This window comes from Hemitrygon akajei, chromosome 8, assembly GCF_048418815.1.
Source record: "Hemitrygon akajei chromosome 8, sHemAka1.3, whole genome shotgun sequence".
Taxonomy (NCBI): Eukaryota; Metazoa; Chordata; class Chondrichthyes; order Myliobatiformes; family Dasyatidae; genus Hemitrygon; species Hemitrygon akajei.
Window position 1 is genome coordinate 176,447,479 of NC_133131.1, and position 20,327 is coordinate 176,467,805.

The 20,327-nt window shown below is 46.0% G+C and overlaps 1 protein-coding gene across 6 annotated transcripts in view; it reads left to right on the forward strand.

The window, feature by feature from the left end:
• LOC140732472 (WD repeat-containing protein 97-like) overlaps positions 1-20,327 on the forward strand; it is a 166,243-nt gene that overhangs the window by 59,197 nt on the left and 86,719 nt on the right. For all 6 annotated transcript variants that reach the window (XM_073055175.1, XM_073055180.1, XM_073055179.1 and 3 more), the window contains exons 12-14: positions 11,623-11,695; positions 15,317-15,472; positions 18,518-18,655. In XM_073055175.1, the coding sequence (XP_072911276.1) occupies positions 11,623-11,695; positions 15,317-15,472; positions 18,518-18,655 (367 nt within the window). The remainder of the gene's footprint in view (positions 1-11,622; positions 11,696-15,316; positions 15,473-18,517; positions 18,656-20,327) is intronic.

The following is a 20,327-nucleotide window of genomic DNA, read 5'->3' on the forward strand; positions in this document are numbered from 1 at the left end:
CACTTACCAGCAAAGATAGAGAGGTCCGCTGAAGTCTGATGGTACCATTTTTAAATGTTTTTATTTATAAAGGGGCACAAAAGGAAAATTAATACAAACATTTTGATAACATACGTCATCAATACTCAATCTAAAGCGCAGGTATAGTAATAATCAATCAGAGATAAGCTCTATCGTTGTCTAGGGGATAATATCTTGTCCATTTGGAAATATAACAGTCATTCAAAAGTCTGCAGGCTTCAGCCTTTTGGGAACCGCTGGGTTTCCCGTGTTGGAGAGAGAGAGAGAGATTGGTGAGAAAAGGAACACTTGCCCGGGTCCTTACGAAGCAAAGCCGTGGAATCAGGGGAGCAGGCTTTCCTGTTGTTAGTTAAAAGCGATTTTCCGTGATTCCAGCCACAGACTCCAGATTCGGAATCTAACGCACGTGGCTTCCTTCAAAATGGCTTCCCGCTATGACGGGATCGCTATCGTGTCTCCTTGGTGCGTCTGGAGGGGTCGTCCCCCCCAGACCCTCCTTTATACTTCCTCATGGGATCGCAGGTGTCAGTCTCTCTCTCAACCAGCCCACTTTGCCCGAGGGCTTTATACGTGGTCTTCATGAGACAATAGTCAAGGTCGCCTTATTCTGCATCCCGGTGGAACGCGGTATTCAGCACGTCTCTCTCTCTCCCATTTCCTGTGTCTATTCAGCACGTCTCTCTCTCTCTTGGGTCATTGACCCCCCCCCCCCCCTTCACTAGGGCTCTTGTGATTCTCACAAAGGAGGGGGCTGGTATCATAACAGTACATTCTCCCCATGACTGCATGGGTTTCCTCGGGTGCTCCGGTTTCCTCCCACAGTCCAAAGACATACAGGTTAGTGGGTTAGTTGGTGGCATTGGTGCAATTGGGCAGCGTGAGCTCATTTGGCCAGAAGGGCCTGTTACCGTGCTGTATGTCTAGATAAAAAAATATAAAATAGTGTAATTTAAGAAGTAATGGTGGAGTGATGTTTAGTGGGATGGAAGACCATAAGACATAGGAGGAGAATTAGGCCACTTGGCCCATCGAGTCTGCTTCACTATTCTATCATTACTAATCCTTTTTTTCCTCCTCAGTCCCAGTTAAAAACCTATCAATCTCTTCCATAAATACACCCAATGACCTGGTCTCCACAGCTGCCTGTGGTAACAAATTCCACAAATTCACCACCGTCTGGCTAAAAAGATTTCTTGGCATCTCTGTTTCGAAAGGGAACCCCTCTATCCTGAGGCTGTGCCCTCTTGTCCTAGACTCTCCCACCATGGGAAACATCCTTTCCACATCTACTCTGTCTAGGCCTTTCAACATTCGAAAGGTTTCATTGAGATCCTCCCTCATTCTTCTGAATTCCTGCAAGTACAGACCCAGAGCCATCAAACATTTCTCGTATGATAACCCTTTCATCCTTGTGAACCTCCTCTGTGCTGAATGCAGGAAATTGGGACTAGCTGGGTGGGTATTGTGGTTGGCATGGATTGGATGGGCAGAAAAGCTTGTGTCTGTGCTGTATTAATCTGTGGCTCTATGGTACAGTAATCCTGTTCTTGGAATAGTACACACCGTCCTCCCCCCTGCCCCTTCCCCCATCCTCTAACCCTTTCCTATTCATGTGCTGCCAATGTTCAAAGTTCAAAGTAAATTTATTATCAAAGTATGTACATGTCACCATATACAACCTTGGGATTCATTTTCTTGCAGGCATCCATAGTAAATAGAAAGAAACACAATAGAATCAATGAAAAACCACATACAACGAAGATGGACAAGCATCCAAAGTGCAAAAGACAACAAAAAGGGAAAGATAATAATAATAATAATAATAATAATAATAATAATAATAATAATAATAATAATAATAATAATAATAATAAGCAAAAAACTTTCCAGAACATGAGATGAAGAGTTCCTCAAAGTGAGTCCAGTTCAGAGGGAACAGTTCAGTCTTTGGGTGAGTGATGTTATCCCCTCTGGTTCAAGAGCTTGATAGTTTAGGAGTAATAACAGTTCCTGAACCTGGTGGTGAGGGTCCTGAGGCTCCTGTACCTCCTTCCTGATGGCAGTATTGAGAAGAGAGCTTGACCTGGGTGGTGGGACCTACCTCCATTTGGTTCCATTTACCACACACCCTTCCATGATATGCGATCATAGAGTTGAATGGTTAAAGATTAGTTTTATTTGTCACATGTGCACTTAAATGTTGAAACTTAGTGATATTGTTCATTTGAATCAATGACCAACACAGTCCAGTGATTTGTTGGGGGCAGCCTACAAGTGTCACCATGCTTCTACCATCAAATTGAATGTAAAAACTACAAAAAGTAGTGGATACAGCCCAGTCCATCACAGGTAAAGCCCTCCCCATCATTGAGAACATGTACACAGTGCGCTGTCACAGAAAAGCAGCATTCATATCAACGATCTCACCACCCAGGTCATGCTCTCGTTCTGTCGCTACCATCAGGAAGCAGGTACAGGAGCCTCAGGACTCACACCGACAGGTTCAGGAACAGTTATTACCCCCTCAACCATCAGGCTCTTAAACCAGAGGGGATAACTTCACTCAGCCCCATCACTAAACTTCCCACAACCTATGGACTCACTTTCAAGAACTCTTCATCTCTGTATTTCTTGCTTAGTTATTAACTATTATTATTTATTTATTTTTGTACTTGCACAGTTTATTGTCTTTTGCACACTGGTTGTTTGTCTGTCCTGTTGTGTGTGGTCTTTCATTGAATCTGCTGTTTCTTTGTATTTACTTTGAATGTCAGCAAGAAAATAAATCTCGAGGTTCTATATGGTGACATATGAGTACGTTGAAAATAAATTTACTTTCAACTTTGAACATAACATGCCCATGTGTTACTAATTGTAACTTAATATGGGAGGAAACCCACATGATCATGAGGAGAACGTACAAACTCCTTACGGACAGCGGTGGGAAATGAAACCCAGATCGGTGTTTGCTGGCCGTAGTAAAGCATCGCACTGCCATACCACCCATTGTCAACAACCTCGGTCTAACCCAGAGGACCAAGTCTGTGACCAGTCAGAAATATCCATCACACCATCCGGGATCCACCCAATCAAAATGATCTAAAGTACTGCGTCTTCTCCTCGAAGCGACTCCTTCCCTCAGGGTGCTGCTTTTTCAGATTCATGGATGATTAAACAAAATGGAGGCTGTGTGGGAGGGAAGAGTTAGATTGATCTTGGAGCAGTTTAAAAGGTTGGTACAACATCATGGGCCGAAGGGCCTGTACTGTGTTGTAGAGTTCCACGTTGTATGTTCTATTTCTCACATGTACATTTCAAGATTCAAGATAGAACAGCACATTACAGGCCCTTCGGCCCACAATGTTGAGCTGACCCTCAAACCCTGCCTCACATATAACCCCCCACCTTAAATTCCTCCATGTACCTGTCCAGTAGTCTCTTAAACTTCACTAGTGTGTCTGCCTCCACCACTGACTCAGGTAGTGCATTCCATGCACCAACCACTCTCTGAGTGAAAAACCTTCTTCTAATATCCCCCTTGAACTTCCCTCCCCTTAACTTAAAGCCATGTCCTCTTGTACTGAGCAGTGGTGCCCTGGGGATGAGGCCCTGGCTGTCCACTTTGTCTATTCCTCAATATTTTGTACACCTCTATCATGTCTCCTCTCATCCTCCTTCTCTCCAAAGAGTAAAGCCCTAGCTCCCTTAATCTCTGATCATAATGCATACTCTCTAAACCAGGCAGCATCCTGGTAAATCTCCTCTGTACCCTTTCCAATGCTTCCACATCCTTCCTATAGTGAGGCGACCAGAACTGGACACAGTACTCCAAGTGTGGCCTAACTAGAGTTTTATAGAGTTGCATCATTATATTGCGTCTCATAAACTCTATCCCACGACTTATGAAAGCTAACACCCCATAAGCTTTCTTAACTACCCTATCTACCTGTGAGGCAACTTTCAGGGATCTGTGGACATGTACCCCCAGATCCCTCTGCTCCTCCACACTACCAAGTATCCTGCCATTTACTTTGTACTCTGCCTTGGAGTTTGTCCTTCCAAAGTGTACGACCTCACACTTCTCTGGGTTGAACTCCATTTGCCACTTCTCAGCCCACTTCTGTATCCTATCAATGTCTCTCTGCAATCTTCAACAATCCTCTACACTATCCACAACACCACCAACCTTTGTGTCATCTGCAAACTTGCCAACCCACCCTTCTACTCCCACATCCAGGTCGTTAATAAAAATCACAAAAAGTCGAGGTCCCAGAACAGATCCTTGTGGGACACCACTAGTCACAACCCTCCAATCTGAATGTACTCCCTCCACCACGACCCTCTGCCTTCTGCAGGCAAGCTAATTCTGAATCCACCTGGCTAAACTTCCCTGGATCCCATGCCTTCTGACTTTCTGAATAAGCCTACCATGTGGTACCCTGTCAAATGCCTTACTAAAATCCATGTAGATCACATCCACTGCACTACCCTCATTTATATGCCTGGTCACCTCCTCAAAGAACTCTATCAGGCTTGTTAGGCACAATCTGACCATCACAAAGCCATGCTGACTGTTCCTGCTCAGACCATGATTCTCTAAATGCCCATAGATTCTATCTCTAAGAATCTTTTCCAACAGCTTTCCCAGCACAGACGTAAGGCTCACTGGTCTATAATTACCCGGACTATCCCTACTACCTTTTTTGAACAAGGGGACAACATTCGCCTCCCTCCAATCCTTCGGTACCATTCCTGTGGACAACGAGGACATAAAGATCCTAGCCAGAGGCTCAGCAATCTCTTCCCTCACCTCATGGAGCAGCCTGGGGAATATTCCATCAGGACCTGGGGACTTATCCGTCCTAATGTATTTTAACAACTCCAACACCTCCTCTCCCTTAATTACAACATGCTCCAGAACATCAACCTCACTCATATTGTCCTCATCGTCATCTAGTTCCCTCTCATTGGTGAATACCGAAGAGAAGTATTCATTGAGGACCTCGCTCACTTCCACAGCCTCCGGGCACATCTTCCCACTTTTATCTCTAATCGGTCCTACCTTTACTCCTGTCATCCTTTTGTTCTTCACATAATTGAAGAATGCCTTGGGGTTTTCCTTTACCCTACTCGCCAAGGCCTTCTCATGCCCACTTCTTGCTCTTCTCAGCCCCTTCTTAAGCTCCTTTCTTGCTACCCTATATTCCTCAATAGACCCATCTGATCCTTGCTTCTTAAACCTCATGTATGCTGCCTTCTTCCACCTGACTAGATTTTCCACTTCACTTGTCACACATGGTTCCTTCACCCTACCATTCTTTATCTTCCTCACCGGGACAAATTTATCCCTAACATCCTGCAAAAGATCCTTAAACATCGACCACATGTCCATAGTACATTTCCCTGCAAAAACATCATCCCAATTCACACCCGCAAGTTCCAGCCTTATAGCCTCATAATTTGCCCTTCCCCAATTAAAAATTTTCCTGTCCTCTGTGATTCTGTCCTTTTCCATGATAATGTTAATGGCCAGGGAGTGGTGATCACTGTCCCCCAGATGCTCACCCACTGACAGATCTGTGACCTGACCCAGTTTGTTACCTAATACTAGATCTAGTATGGCATTCCCCCTAGTCAGCCTGTCAACATACATAGAAACATAGAAAATAGGTGCAGGAGTAGACCATTTGGCCCTTCGAGCCTGCACCGCCATTCAGTATGATCATGGCTGATCATCCAACTCAGAACCCTGTACCTGCTTTCTATCCATACCCCCTGATCCCTTTAGCCACAAGGGGCATATCTAACTTCCTCTTAAATATAGCCAATGAACCGGCCTCAACTGTTTCCTGTGGCAGAGAATTCCACAGATTCACCACTCTCTGTATGAAGAAGTTTTTCCTCATCTCGGTCCTAAAAGGCTTCCCCATTATCCTTAAACTGTGACCCCTCGTTCTGGACTTCCCCAACATCGGAAACAATCTTCCTGCATCTAGCCTGTCCAATCCCTTTAGAATTTTATACGTTTCAATAAGATCCCCCCTCAAATATCTAAATTCCAGTGAGTATAAGCCTAGACGATCCAGTTTTTCTTCATATGAAAGTCCTGCCATCCCAGGAATCAATCTGGTGAACCTTCTCTGTACTCCCTCTATGGCAAGAATGTCTTTCCTCAGATTAGGGGACCAAAACTGCACACAATATTCTAGGTGCAGTCTCACCAAGGCCTTGTACAACTGCAGTAGAACCTCCTTGCTCCTGTACTCAAATCCTTTTGCTATGAATGCCAACATACCATTTGCCTTTTTTACCGCCTGCTGTACCTGCATGCCCACCTTCAATGACTGGTGTACAATGACACCCAGGTCTCATTGCATCTACCCTTTTCCTAATCGGCCACCGTTCAGATAATAATCTGTTTTCCTGTTCTTGCAACCAAAGTGGATAACCTCACATTTATCCACATTAAATTGCATCTGCCATGAATTTGCCCACTCATCTAACCTATCCAAGTCACCCTGCATCCTCTTAGCATCCTCCTCACAGCTAACACCGCCGCCCAGCTTCATGTCATCCGCAAACTTGGAGATGCTGCATTTAATTCCCTCGTCTAAATCATTAATATATATTGTAAACAACTGGGGTCCCAGCACTGAGCCTTGCGGTACCCCACTAGTCACTGTCTGCCATTCTGAAAAGGTCCCGTTTACTCCCACTCTTTGCTTCCTGTCTGCCAACCAATTCTCTATCCACATCAATACCATACCCCCAATACTGTGTGCTTTAAGTTTGCACACTAATCTCCTGTGTGGGACCTTGTCAAAAGCCTTTTGAAAATCTAAATATACCACATCCACTGGCTCTCCCCTATCCACTCTACTAGTTACATCTTCAAAAAATTCTATAAGATTCGTCAGACATGATTTTCTTTTCACAAATCCATGCTGACTTTGTCCGATGATTTCACCTCTTTCCAAATGTGCTGTTATCACATCTTTGATAACCGACTCTAGCATTTTCCCCACCACCGATGTCAAACTAACCGGTCTATAATTCCCCGGTTTCTCTCTCCCTCCTTTTTTAAAAAGTGGGGTTACATTAGCCACCCTCCAATCCTCAGGAACTAATCCAGAATCTAAGGAGTTTTGAAAAATTATCACTAATGCATCCACTATTTCTTGGGCTACTTCCTTAAGCACTCTGGGATGCAGACTATCTGACCCTGGGGATATATCTGCCTTTAATCCCTTCAATTTATCTAACACCACTTCCCTACTAACATGTATCTCCCTCAGTTCCTCCATCTCACTAGACCCTCGGTCCCTTACTATTTCCGGAAGATTATTTATGTCCTCCTTAGTGAAGACAGAACCAAAGTAGTTATTCAATTGGTCTGCCATGTCTTTGTTCCCTATGATCAATTCACTTGTTTCTGACTGTAAAGGACCTACATTTGTCTTGACCAATCTTTTTCTTTTCACGTATCTATAAAAGCTTTTACAGTCAGTTTTTATGTTCCCTGCCAGCTTTCTCTCATACTCTTTTTTCCATTTCCTAATTAAGCCCTTTGTCCTCCTCTGCTGGACTCTGAATTTCTCCCAGTCCTCAGTTGTGCCACTTTTTTTTGCTAATTTATATGTTTCTTCTTTGGACTTGATACTATCCCTAATTTCCCTTGTCAGCCACGGGTGCACTACCTTCCCTGGTTTATTCTTTTGCCAAACTGGGATGAACAATTGTTGTAGTTCATCCATGCAATCTTTAAATGCTTGCCGTTGCATATCCACTGTCAACCCTTTAAGTATCATTTGCCAGTCTATCTTAGCTAATTCACGTCTCATACCTTCCAAGTTACCCTTCTTTAAGTTCAGAACCCTTGTTTCTGAATTAACTATGTCACTCTCCATCTTAATGAAGAATTCCACCATATTATGGTCACTCTTACCCAAGGGGCCTCGCACGACAAGATTGCTAACTAACCCTTCCTCATTGCTCAATACCCAATCTAGAATGGCCTGCTCTCTAGTTTGGGTATTGAGCAATGAGGAAGGGTTAGTTAGCAATCTTGTTAGCAATACTGTGACAGGAATCCATCCTGGACACACTTAACAAACTCTGCCCCATCTAAACCCTTGGAACTAAACAAATGCCAATCAATATTAGGGAAGTTAAAGTCACCCATGATAACAACCCTGTTATTTTTGCACCTTTCCAAAATCTGCCTCCCAATCTGCTCCTTGGTATCTCTGCTGCTACCAGGAGGCCTATAGAATACCTCCAGTAGAGTAACTGCTCCCTTCCTGTTCCTGACTTCTACCCATACTGACTCAAAAGAGGATCCTGCTACATATCCACCCTTTCTGCAGCTGTAATAGTATCCCTGACTAGTAATGCTACCCCTCCTCCCCTTTTTACCCCCTCTCTATCCCTTTTAAAGCACTGAAATCCAGGAATATTGAGAATCCATTCCTGCCCTGGTGCCAGCCAAGTCTCCGTAATGGCCACTACATCATAATTCCATGTATGTATCCAAGTTCTCAGTTCATCACCTTTGTTCCTGATGCTTCTTGCATTGAAGTACACACACTTTAGCCCTTCTTCCTTACTACCTTTACACCCTTTATTCTGCTTCTTTTTCATCAAAGCCTCTCTACATGTTAGATCTGGCTTTACTCCATGCACTTCTTTCACTGCTCTATTGCTCTGGGTCCCATCCCCCTTGCAAATTAGTTTAAACCCTCCCGAACCATGCTAGCAAACCTACCTGCAAGGATATTGCTCCCCCTCGAGTTCAGGTGCAACCCATCCAATCTGTACAGGTCCCACCTTCCCCAGAAGAGATCCCAATGATCCAAAAATCTAAAACCCTGCCCCCTGCACCAACTCCTCAGCCACGCATTCAACTGCCATCTCCTCCATTTCTTACCATCACTATCACGTAGCAATGGCAGCAATCCTGAGAACACCACCCTTGAGGTCCTGTTCTTCAGCCTTCTGCCTAGTTCCCGAAACTCACACTTCAGGACCTCATCCCTCTTCCTGCCTATGTTGTTGGTACCAACATGTATCACGACTTCTGGTTGCTTTCCCTCTCATACCAGGATGTCATACACCTGGTCAGAGACATCCCGGACCCTGGCACCCGGGAGGCAACAAACCATGCGGGTGTCCTTCTCACGTCCACAAAATCTCCTGTCTGCTCCTCTGACTATAGAGTCTCCAATGACGACAGCTCTCCTCCTCTCCGTCCCACCCTTCTGCACCACAGGTTCAGACTTAGTGCCAGTGTGGTTCAACTGGTTGGTCGTCCTCACCAACAGCATCCAGGACGGTAAACTTATTATTCAGGGGAATGGCTACAGGGGTGCTCTGCACTACCTGTCTACTCTCCTTTCCTTTCCCCCCTCGGACTGTCACCCAACCACCTGCTTCCGGCAGCCTAGGTGTGACTACCTTCCGGCAGCTCTCATCTATGACTGCCTCATTCTCCCTTATGAGTCGAAGATCATCCAGCTGCTGCTCCAGATTCCTCACACGGTCTTCCAGATCGCCCAGCCGCAAACACTTCTGACAGATGTGACTCTGCGGGAGAGGGGAGTTCCCCCAAGACTGCCACATCTCACAGGAGAGGCACATCAGAGTCTCAGGAGGCATTGCAAAGACTAACTGGGAACAAACTCGTCCTCCGCCTCTTCTCGTCAAAGCCTCAAATCTCCACTCCTTCACTGGCCCACTCACTCACTGGCCGCTTTCCAAAACTTTATTGTCATTCTAACTGTACATCAGCTCTGCAGGGCAGAATGAGACAGCGTTTCCCAGGAGCAGTGCAATCATAACATAACAAACACAACACTAAATAATAAACATAACAATAAATAGTAAAACACAACAGCCACATGTCAGTTAAAAACAAGTTATAAGTGTCCAGTGCAAGTTAAAAGTGTGCAAAGCAGAGTCAGGTAGAGCAGCTATTTAGCAGTCTGACTGCCTGTGGGAGGAAGCTGTTTAGTAGCCTTGTGGTTTTAGTTTTGATGCTCCTGTAATGTTTTCCTGATGGCAGAAGAACAAACAGTTCATGGAGAGGGTGTGAGGGGTCATAATGATGTACTGTGTCTTCTGGAGGCATCGACTCTGAAAGAGGCCTTGGACAGAAGGTAGGGAGACCCCAATAACCTTCTCTGCTCCCCTAACCACCCTCTGCAAGGCTTTTTTGTCAGCAGCACTGCAGCTGGAGTACCAGGTTGTGATGCAAAAGGTCAGCACACTCTCAACCACGCCTCTGTAGAATGTAGTTAAGATGTTAGTGGGGAGTGATGCTTGTTTAAGCTTCCTCAAAAACTGCAATCTCTGCTGGGCTCGTTTCACAATCCCAGTGGTGTTCCTGGACCAGGTGAGATTGGTGATGGTGATTGGTGACCCCATTTGGTGATGGGGTCAAGATGCGTCTGTACCAAAGGATGTTTGAGGCACCACTTCCCTGCAGGTCGCACTTGGGCAAGGCGTATCACCCACTTAGCCTGCCGATCAGGGTGAGGTGAGGCCATGGGAGCAGGTGGTGGATGGTCGTACGAGCAGCTGGTGCATATCACAAGTCCTGGTTATGTGACCACTGACGCCCAGCAGACAATCCCTGAAGAGTATTGATAATGGCTGGGGTCACCATCTTGTAAAGACACTGCCTGGAAGAAGGCGATGGCGAACCACTTCTGTCAAAAAATTTGCAAAAACAATCATAGTTGTGAGACCATAATTGCCTATGTCACACGACACGGCATATAGTGTTGACGTCACATGACACGGCATATAATGATGATGTCACACGACACAGCACATAATGATGACGTCACACAACACGGCGCACGATGATGATGATATTGAAACATGCAGTGAAATGCATCGTTTACATTAACAACTAGCACACCCAAGGATGTGCTGGGGGCAGCCTGCAAGTGCCAGCCAAGCATGCCTACGTTGTTCAGCAGAACACAGGCAACTGGGACCTGAGGACCAGAGTTATAGGGAGAGGTTCCTTAGGTTAGGACTTTAGTCCCTGGAGCGTAGGAGAATGAGCGGAGATTTGGTAGAGGTATACAAAATGATGAGGGGTATAGATAGGATAATTGCAAGCAGGCTTTTCCACTGAGGTTGGGCAAGTCTACAACTAGTAGTCATGAGTTAAGGGTGAAAGGTGAAATGTTTAAGTGGAGCATGAGGGAAAACTTCTTCACTCAGAGAGTGAAGAGTGTGGAATGAGTCACCAGTAGAAGTGGTTTGATTTCAACATTTCAGAAATTTGGATAGGCACATGGATGGCATGGTTTGGTGTAGGTCGATAGGACTGGACAGATTAATGTTTCAGCACAGACTCAATGGGCTGAAGGGCCTGTTTTTGTGCAGTAGTGTTCTGTAACTCCATGACAACAATAGCAACACCAACAATGGTAAAACAAGCCCCTTTCCTTCCTTCCTCCCTCTCAACCACTCACACACACAGACAGACACCTCTGTGTCTCCAGTCTCCATTCCCTGGCCCCAGACTCAGATATTTAATGTCCTGGATGAGGGCTCTGTTTCTAATTTGATATTCTTGTTGATTTCCAGTCAAGAACGCCCCCAGATCTCAGAAGAAGAGCCAGATGAGGAAACTAAAAGGAAACAGGAGGAACTGAAGGAGGTAAATTCCAGTAACTCTATTACTGGAATATTGCTGGGTCTGTGTAATAGACAGTTGTCAATGGTCTTACCCAGAACGACATGGTGTCCAAATCAAGCATTGAGTGCAAGGGTTGGGATGTCACATTACAACTAGGTGCCAATTAGGTTCTTGATTAGCTAGGTCATCAAAGGGTATGGGGAGAAGGCAGGGGAATGGGGATGACTGGAAGAATTGGATCAGCCCATAATTGAATGGTGGAGCAGACTCGATGGGCTGAATGGCCTACTCCTGCTCCTATATCTTATGGTCTTATGGTCTTAACTTTATTGGTGAGATTGCACTTGGAGGATTGTGTACAATTCTGGTCATGGGAAGGACTACACGCCTTCTCCAAAGTTTCTTTCCTGTAGCTATCCAGTTGCTCAACAACAGTTACTCAGGTGTAATACCCTAACTGTCCCTGCACAACATCCATTAAATGGTCTTCCCTGCTCTCCATGTACTGTTGATAATTATTGAGTCTGTCCATATGTTCATTATGTGAATGGGAATTAGTTAATAGATTTATTGTGGTCACACGTAGTGTACCGAGGAAGTAAATCACAAACAGGATGCAGAACAAAGTGTTAGAGAGAAAGTGCAGTGCGGGTAGACAATGATGTACAAAGCCATAACAAGGTAGATCATGAGGTCGAGGGTCCATGTTATCATAAGTGGTTTGATTATAGTGGCATCTCAACCTGGCGGTACGTCCTTCTGCCCGAAGGGAGAGTAAGAACATTCAGGGTGGGTGGATTTCCAGCATCTGCAGATTTTCTCTTATTTGTGATTGGACTACTACACTCTGAAGTCTCTTCCAGGGATGCCTACCCTGAAGTAGTTTGCAGCTTCCCTTTGACGGGAGTTCAGTGAGACCTGCTGTGCCTGTGTAACTACATATCAGTTAAGTCAAAGCGCTGGAGATGGCTTTAACTTGTACTCACATTGCAGCGAGAGAGGAGTCATTGCTCTAAAAGAAATAGATCCATATATATTACACTTCCTTCCCCTTTGGATTGATGTAACAGAAAACTGTATGTGTATAGAACATTCAATTTCCCTTTTACAAACCGTATTCCAATTAGCAAACACGAGGAAATCTGCAGATGCTGGAAATTCAAACAACACACACACACAAAATGCTGGTGGAACACAGCCGGCCAGGCAGCATCTATAGCGAGAAGCGCTGTCGATGTTTTGGGCCGAGACCCTTCGTCAGGACTGACTGAAAGGAGAGATACTAAGAGATTTGAAAGTAGTGGGGGGAGGGGGAAATGCAAAATGATAGGAGAAGACCGGAGGGGGTGGGGTGAAGCTAAGAGCTGGAAAGGTGATTGGCGAAAGTGATACAGAGCTGGAGGAGGGAAAGGATCATGAGACGGGAGGCCTAGGGAGAAAGAAAGGGGGAGGGGAGCACCAGAGGGAGATGGAGAACAGGCAGGGTGATGGGCAGAGAGAGAGAAAAACAAACAAACATGGACAATGAAGCGGGGCAGTCTAAGAGTCAATGTTCAACTTCTCTAACTTCCGTTAATGCCCCTCCTCCCCTTCTTACCCCATCCCTGACATATTTAGTTGTTTGTTTTTTTTCTGTCTCTCTCTACCCATCACCCTGCCTGTTCTCCATCTCCCTCTGGTGCTCCCTGTGGTGAACTACATATACCTGTCTGGACACGCCCCCTGCTGACTGCTCCTGTGGCTCCTCCCACAGACCCCGGTATAAAGGTGATGGAGGTCTGAGCCCGGGCTCTCTGTCTCCAGGATGTAGTATGGTGGTCAATCACTGCTTGTTCTTTCTTCCAGTCAATAAAATTCGATACCTTGCCTTTATGTCTCAGAGTGAGTTATTGATGGTGCATCACTCCCCTCTCCCCCTTTCTTTCTCCGGGCCTATGATACTGGCTGCTAATCACACCCTGTCTACTCTGGGCTATGATACCGGCTGCTAATCACACCCTGTCTACTCTGGGCTATGATACCGGCTGCTAATCACACCCTGTCTACTCTGGGCTATGATACTGGCTGCTAATCACACCCTGTCTACTCTGGGCTATGATACCGGCTGCTAATCACACCCTGTCTACTCTGGGCTATGATACCGGCTGCTAATCACACCCTGTCTACTCTGGGCTATGATACCGGCTGCTAATCACACCCTGTCTACTCAGGGCTATGATACCGGCTGCTAATCACACCCTGTCTACTCTGGGCTATGATATTGGCTGCTAATCACACCCTGTCTACTCTGGGCTATGATACTAGCTGCTAATCACACCCTGTCTACTCTGGGCTATGATACCGGCTGCTAATCACACCCTGTCTACTCTGGGCTATGATACCGGCTGCTAATCACACCTTGTCTACTCTGGGCTATGATACCGGCTGCTAATCACACCCTCTCTACTCTGGGCTATGATACTGGCTGCTAATCACACCCTGTCTACTCTGGGCTATGATACCGGCTGCTAATCACACCCTCTCTACTCCGGGCCTATGATACCGGCTGCTAATCACACCCTCTCTACTCCGGGCCTATGATACTAGCTGCTAATCACACCCTGTCTACTCTGGGCTATGATACTGGCTGCTAATCACACCCTGTCTACTCTGGTCTATGATACTAGCTGCTAATCACACCCTGTCTACTCTGGGCTATGATACTAGCTGCTAATCACACCCTGTCTACTCTGGGCTATGATACTAGCTGCTAATCACACCCTGTCTACTCTGGGCTATGATACTAGCTGCTAATCACACCCTGTCTACTCTGGGCTATGATACTAGCTGCTAATCACACCCTCTCTACTCTGGGCTATGATACTGGCTGCTAATCACACCCTCTCTACTCTGGGCTATGATACTGGCTGCTAATCACACCCTGTCTACTCTGGGCTATGATACTGGCTGCTAATCACACCCTCTCTACTCTGGGCTATGATACTGGCTGCTAATCACACCCTCTCTACTCTGGGCTATGATACTGGCTGCTAATCACACCCTGTCTACTCTGGGCTATGATACTGGCTGCTAATCACACCCTGTCTACTCTGGGCTATGATACTAGCTGCTAATCACACCCTGTCTACTCTGGGCTATGATACTAGCTGCTAATCATACCCTGTCTACTCTGGGCTATGATACTAGCTGCTAATCACACCCTGTCTACTCTGGGCTATGATACTAGCTGCTAATCACACCCTCTCTACTCTGGGCTATGATACTAGCTGCTAATCACACCCTGTCTACTCTGGGCTATGATACTGGCTGCTAATCACACCCTGTCTACTCTGGGCTATGATACTGGCTGCTAATCACACCCTGTCTACTCTGGGCTATGATACTGGCTGCTAATCACACCCTGTCTACTCTGGGCTATGATACTAGCTGCTAATCACACCCTCTCTACTCTGGGCTATGATACCGGCTGCTAATCACACCCTCTCTACTCCGGGCCTATGATACTGGCTGCTAAACACACCCTCTCTACTCCGGGCCTATGATACTGGCTGCTAATCACACCCTCTCTACTCTGGGCTATGATACTGGCTGCTAATCACACCCTCTCTACTCTGGGCTATGATACTGGCTTCCTTATTCCAGGCCTATGCTGTGCTGGCGGCCAGAGAGCAGGAAATTCTCCTCATCCAACGTGGCGAACTGAAGAGCAAGAAAAACACTTCCCACTCGAAGAAAGTTCTACAGGAAGGTTTCCAGAGATACATGCAGCTGATCTATGGAGAGACCCCTCGGATTGAGGTAATCAGAGTCCTGAGGTCTGTATACCAGCCTCTCCCTCCTCACTGTGGCTCCTGACCAGAGAATCCCAAAACCCGAATGGACTGACATGGACCTTTAGACTGCCCGCATCATTGTCCATGTGTCTGCATGCCTGTGGCCACGCCAGTTTTACCTGTACCTCTCTGACCATCTGAGTTGGTCACCTCCATCTCCGCCCTTGCCCTCGTCCTCGCCGTACCCTCTGACCTGTGCTCTTTACTTTGAAACAACCTGCTGTCCATCGTAGCATTTTCATTGACTCATTCATTCAGGGAACTGAATTGTGTTTTGCAGGTAACCTAGCCCGTTGTCCTAGGCTAGGTTAACACTCAGCAGGTCAGTCAGCTTGTGTGGAGAGAGATGGAGTTTCAGGAGGATTAGATAGATTGTTGAGAAGTGAAGAAGGTGAAGGGTGAAGCTTTCGGAATGTTTAATTGTTTGGCAACCCTCTTAGCCTTGAAGCTGGGCCATGGCACAGGCACATTCGGTCAGTCACACTGCAGTGCGTAGTGCAAGCATACACCATAGAACATGGGGACTGGGGACAGGCTCTCCAGCCCAAGGTGTTGTTAAATTAGTAATCAAATGGGCCAGGTAACTAGTCCCCTCTGCCTATACAACAACATTCCCTCCCATCTTTTTTACAGCCACCCATTACTCTGTCAGATTTTTAGATGGTCTGAAAACTGTGCAGCTCTTTAATAAAACATTAAATACAGGAAAATTCCAGCTGCGTGGCAACGAAGGCTATGTGAGTGGGAGCGTTTCCGTTCCTGTGCTACACAATGTCCATATCCTTCCATTTTCCTCACTTTCATATCCTTAATTAGACATTTCTTTAAAGTTCCTAATGTATCTGCCTCTACCACCACCCCAGGCAGGGCATTCTAGGTACCCACTGCTCCGTGTAAAATACTTGCCTCCCACATCCCCTTTGAAATTACCCCCTCACCATAAATGAATGCCCTCTGGTATTAGATATTTTGACCCAGGGAAGAAGATACTGTTTGTCTACTCTAACTCTGTCAAGAAGACAGCTCACTCTCTCCATCCCAAGGGTCAGTTAGGGATGGGCGATAAATGCATGGGCAATTACTCTCAGCTCCCAAAAATGATTACATTAATAAAAATAATCACTGCAGTCAGCAGAAACTTACAGTGCCTTGGAACGTTGATGAAGCATCTCAACTCGAAATATCGACCACCCATTTCCCTCTATAAATGCTGCCTGACTTGTTGAGTTCCTCCTTGTGTTTTGTGTCTGGACTCTAGTTTAAGATGATGCTACTGAAGATGGACGACAACTTACTGGCAGTTCCTAAAGCAAGAAATACAACTAATTGTTTTATTAATAACACTTGTTCTGTAAAAAGATCATTGTAAATGATCACAGCAAACAATGAAGAGGTGAGCAACGCTTTGGCTGCTCCGGACTCTGTGAGATTTTGCTCCACTGTCTGATGAACTGATCACTCAAGGGGATCAGGACTGTTCTAGTTTCAGATTTATTTGTCACACGGACGTTGAAATATATAGTGAAATGCATTAGGACATGGAACAGTACAGCACAGAAACAGGCCCCTTAGCCCACAGTGTTGTGCTGAACATATTAAACTAATGATCAAATGGCCGGCTAAATTAGTCCCTTATGCTTACACAATAACCATATCCCTCCATTTTCCTCTCATTTATGTTCCTATCTAAACATCTCTTAACAATCCCTGATGTATCTGCCTGTACCGTCACCCAGGCAGAGCATTCCAGGTGCCCATCACTCTCTGTGTAAAAAAAATCTGCCTGTACCGTCACCCAGGCAGAGCATTCCAGGTGCCCATCACTCTCTGTGTAAAAAAAATCCTGCCACACACGTCTTCTTTGAAATTGCCCCCCTCACCTGAAATACATGCCCTCTGATATGAGACATTTCCACCCTGGGAAAAAGACACTGTCTGTCTACTCTATCTATGCCTCTCACAATCATATAAACTTCGATCAGATCTCCACTTGGACTCCACTGCTCCAGAGCAACCCGAGTTTGTCCGACCGCTCATTATAGCCCATATCCTCCCATGGGTATGCTGGGGACTTCCCATAACAGCTGCCACACGTTCTGGTGCTTGGTGTTAGCTCCCATCCTCGAGGCTGGGAGATGGAGAGAATTTGTCCCATCGGTACAGTCAGGCCCTCCTCTGTTAGTTGAGCTTGAGCATGGATGTTGCATATTAGCTGTCTACTTACATGCAAGCCAATGCCGACTCCCCCTCTCCACACAGCTGATGAACGGCAGAGACTGAAACAGCTTGGCACCAGTGGCATTGCAGGAGTTGCCAGTCAGCGTTGAACTCAACGTAGGACTGCCTTAGGGAATCCAGCTCCAGATTTTTCCCTCGGGGTTTACTCCAGAAGCCTTCCCCATGAGAGGGTATAACTGCAAGGCAATGGAGGTTTGAGATCAGAGTTTTCTTCTTCTAGATGAGCTGCAAACCATGGCTGCCTGAAGTGGCTGGCTTTTAGACACCAGTAACCTGCCTTTTCCTCTTCTCCTGTGAGTAGAAATGGTTCTGCCAGTAGCTGCACTTGGTTGTCAGAAGCTATTTGAGGCAGAGCCATTGTGAGCATTTAATAGGTAGTGGGAGCTTGTCCCCATTACCTCCACCAGCTATGACAACCTTAAGCCCCCCCCCCCCAATTAAGAGACAGCCAGAAACCTCACCCTCTTATTAATTACAACACACAACATGCTAGAGGAACTCAGCAAGCCAGGCAGCATCTATGGAAAAGAGTACAGTCGATGTTTTGGGTTGAGACCCTCTCATTAATTGCGTCACACAAGATGCTGGAAGAACTCGCGGGCTAGGCAGGATCTATGGAAAAGAGTACAGTCGATGTTTTGGGTTGAGACCCTCTCATTAATTGCGTCACACAAGATGCTGGAAGAACTCGCGGGCTAGGCAGGATCTATGGAAAAGAGTACAGTCGATGTTTTGGGTTGAGACCCTCTCATTAATTGTGTGGTTTTAACAGATTCCAGAGCTGGTGATGGATGAGCCAGCAGAACAGCGGCTGGAACGACCGTACAAGTGTCTGAACATCAGGAAAGGGTTCTTTCCCACCTTGGCTGTACCCAGACCCTGGGATGAAGTCACAGAGGGTGAGAAAGAGGTGAGTGGATCCTGGACGTTGCACTTTCAGAATCAGACTCAGGTTTAATATCACTGGCGTTTGTTGTGAAATTTGTTGTTTTGCTGTAGCAGTGCAATACAATACTTAATAATAAAAGAACTATATTACAATAAGAAATGTATATAAAATTAAATTAAGTAAGTAAAGCAAAACAAAACAAAAAGAGAAGGAAAAAATAGTGAGGTACACCAGACACTAGAATACTACAGCACAGTACAGGCCCTTCAGCCCTCAATGTTGTGCCGACCCATATCTTCCTGAAAAAAAGTACTAAACCCACACTACCCTGTAACCCTCTATTTTTCTTTCATCCATGTGCCTGTCCAAGAGGCTCTTAAATACCCCTAATGTTTTAGCCTCCACCACCATCCCTGGCAAGTCATTCCAGGCACCCACAACCCTCTGTGTAAAAAAACCTGTTTCCCTGATGTCTCCCCTAAACTTCCCTCCCTTAATTTTGTACATATGCCCTCTGGTGTTTGCTATTCGTGCCCTGGGAAACAGGTACTGACTATTCACCCTATCTGTGCCTCTCATAATGTTATAGACCTCTATCAAGTCCCCTCTCATTCTTCTATGGTTCAAAGAGAAAAGTCCCAGCTCTGCTAACCTTGCCTCATAAGACTTGTTCTCCAAACCAGGCAACATCCTGGTAAATCTCCTCTGCACCCTCTCCATAGCTTCCACATCCTTCCTGTAATGAGGTGACTAGAACTGAACACAACACTCTAAGTGTGGTCTCACCAGAGATTTGTAGAGTTGCAACATGACCTCTCTAATCTTGAACTCAATCCCCCTGTTAGTGAAGCCTAACATCCCATAGGCCTTCTTAACTACCCTATCAACCTGTGCAGCGACCTTGAGGGATGTATGGATTTGAACCCCGAAGTCCCTTTGTTCATCCACACTCTTAAATAACTGACCATTAACCCTGTACTCAGCCTTCTGGTTTGTCCTTCCAAAATGCATCACCTCACACTTGTCCGATTGAACTCTATCTGCCATTTTTCTGCCCAACTCTGCATCCTGTCTATATCCTCTTGTAACCTTCGACAACCTGCAGCTCCATCCACAACTCCTCCAATCTTCGTGTCATCCGCAAACTTACTCACCCATCCTTCCGCCTCTACATCCAGGTCATTTATAAAAATCACAAATAGCAGGGGTCCCAGGACAGATCCCTGCGGCACTCCACTGGTCACTGACCTCCAGGCAGAATACTTTCCTTCCACTACTACCCTCTGCTTTCTTTCTGTAAGCCAATTTTTTATCCAAACAGCCAAGGTTCCACTGATACCGTGCCTCATGACTTTCTGGATGAGTCTCTCGTGCTGTTCACTATCCATTCAGGAATCTGATGGTGGAGGGGAAGAAGCTGTTCTTCAGGCTCCTGTACTTCCTCTCTGACAGTAGCAATGAGACGAGGGCATGTCCTGGGTGATCGGGGTCCTTTTGATACATCACCTTTTGAAGATGCTGTCAATGCTGGGGAGGCTAGCGTCCATGATGGAGATGGCTGAGTTTACAACTCTCTGCGGCTTTTTCCGACCCTATGGAGTGGCTCCTCCACACCAGATGGTGATGCAACCAGTGAGAAAGCTGTCTACGGTACATCTAGAAATTTGTGAGTGTCTTTGGTGACGTACCAAAA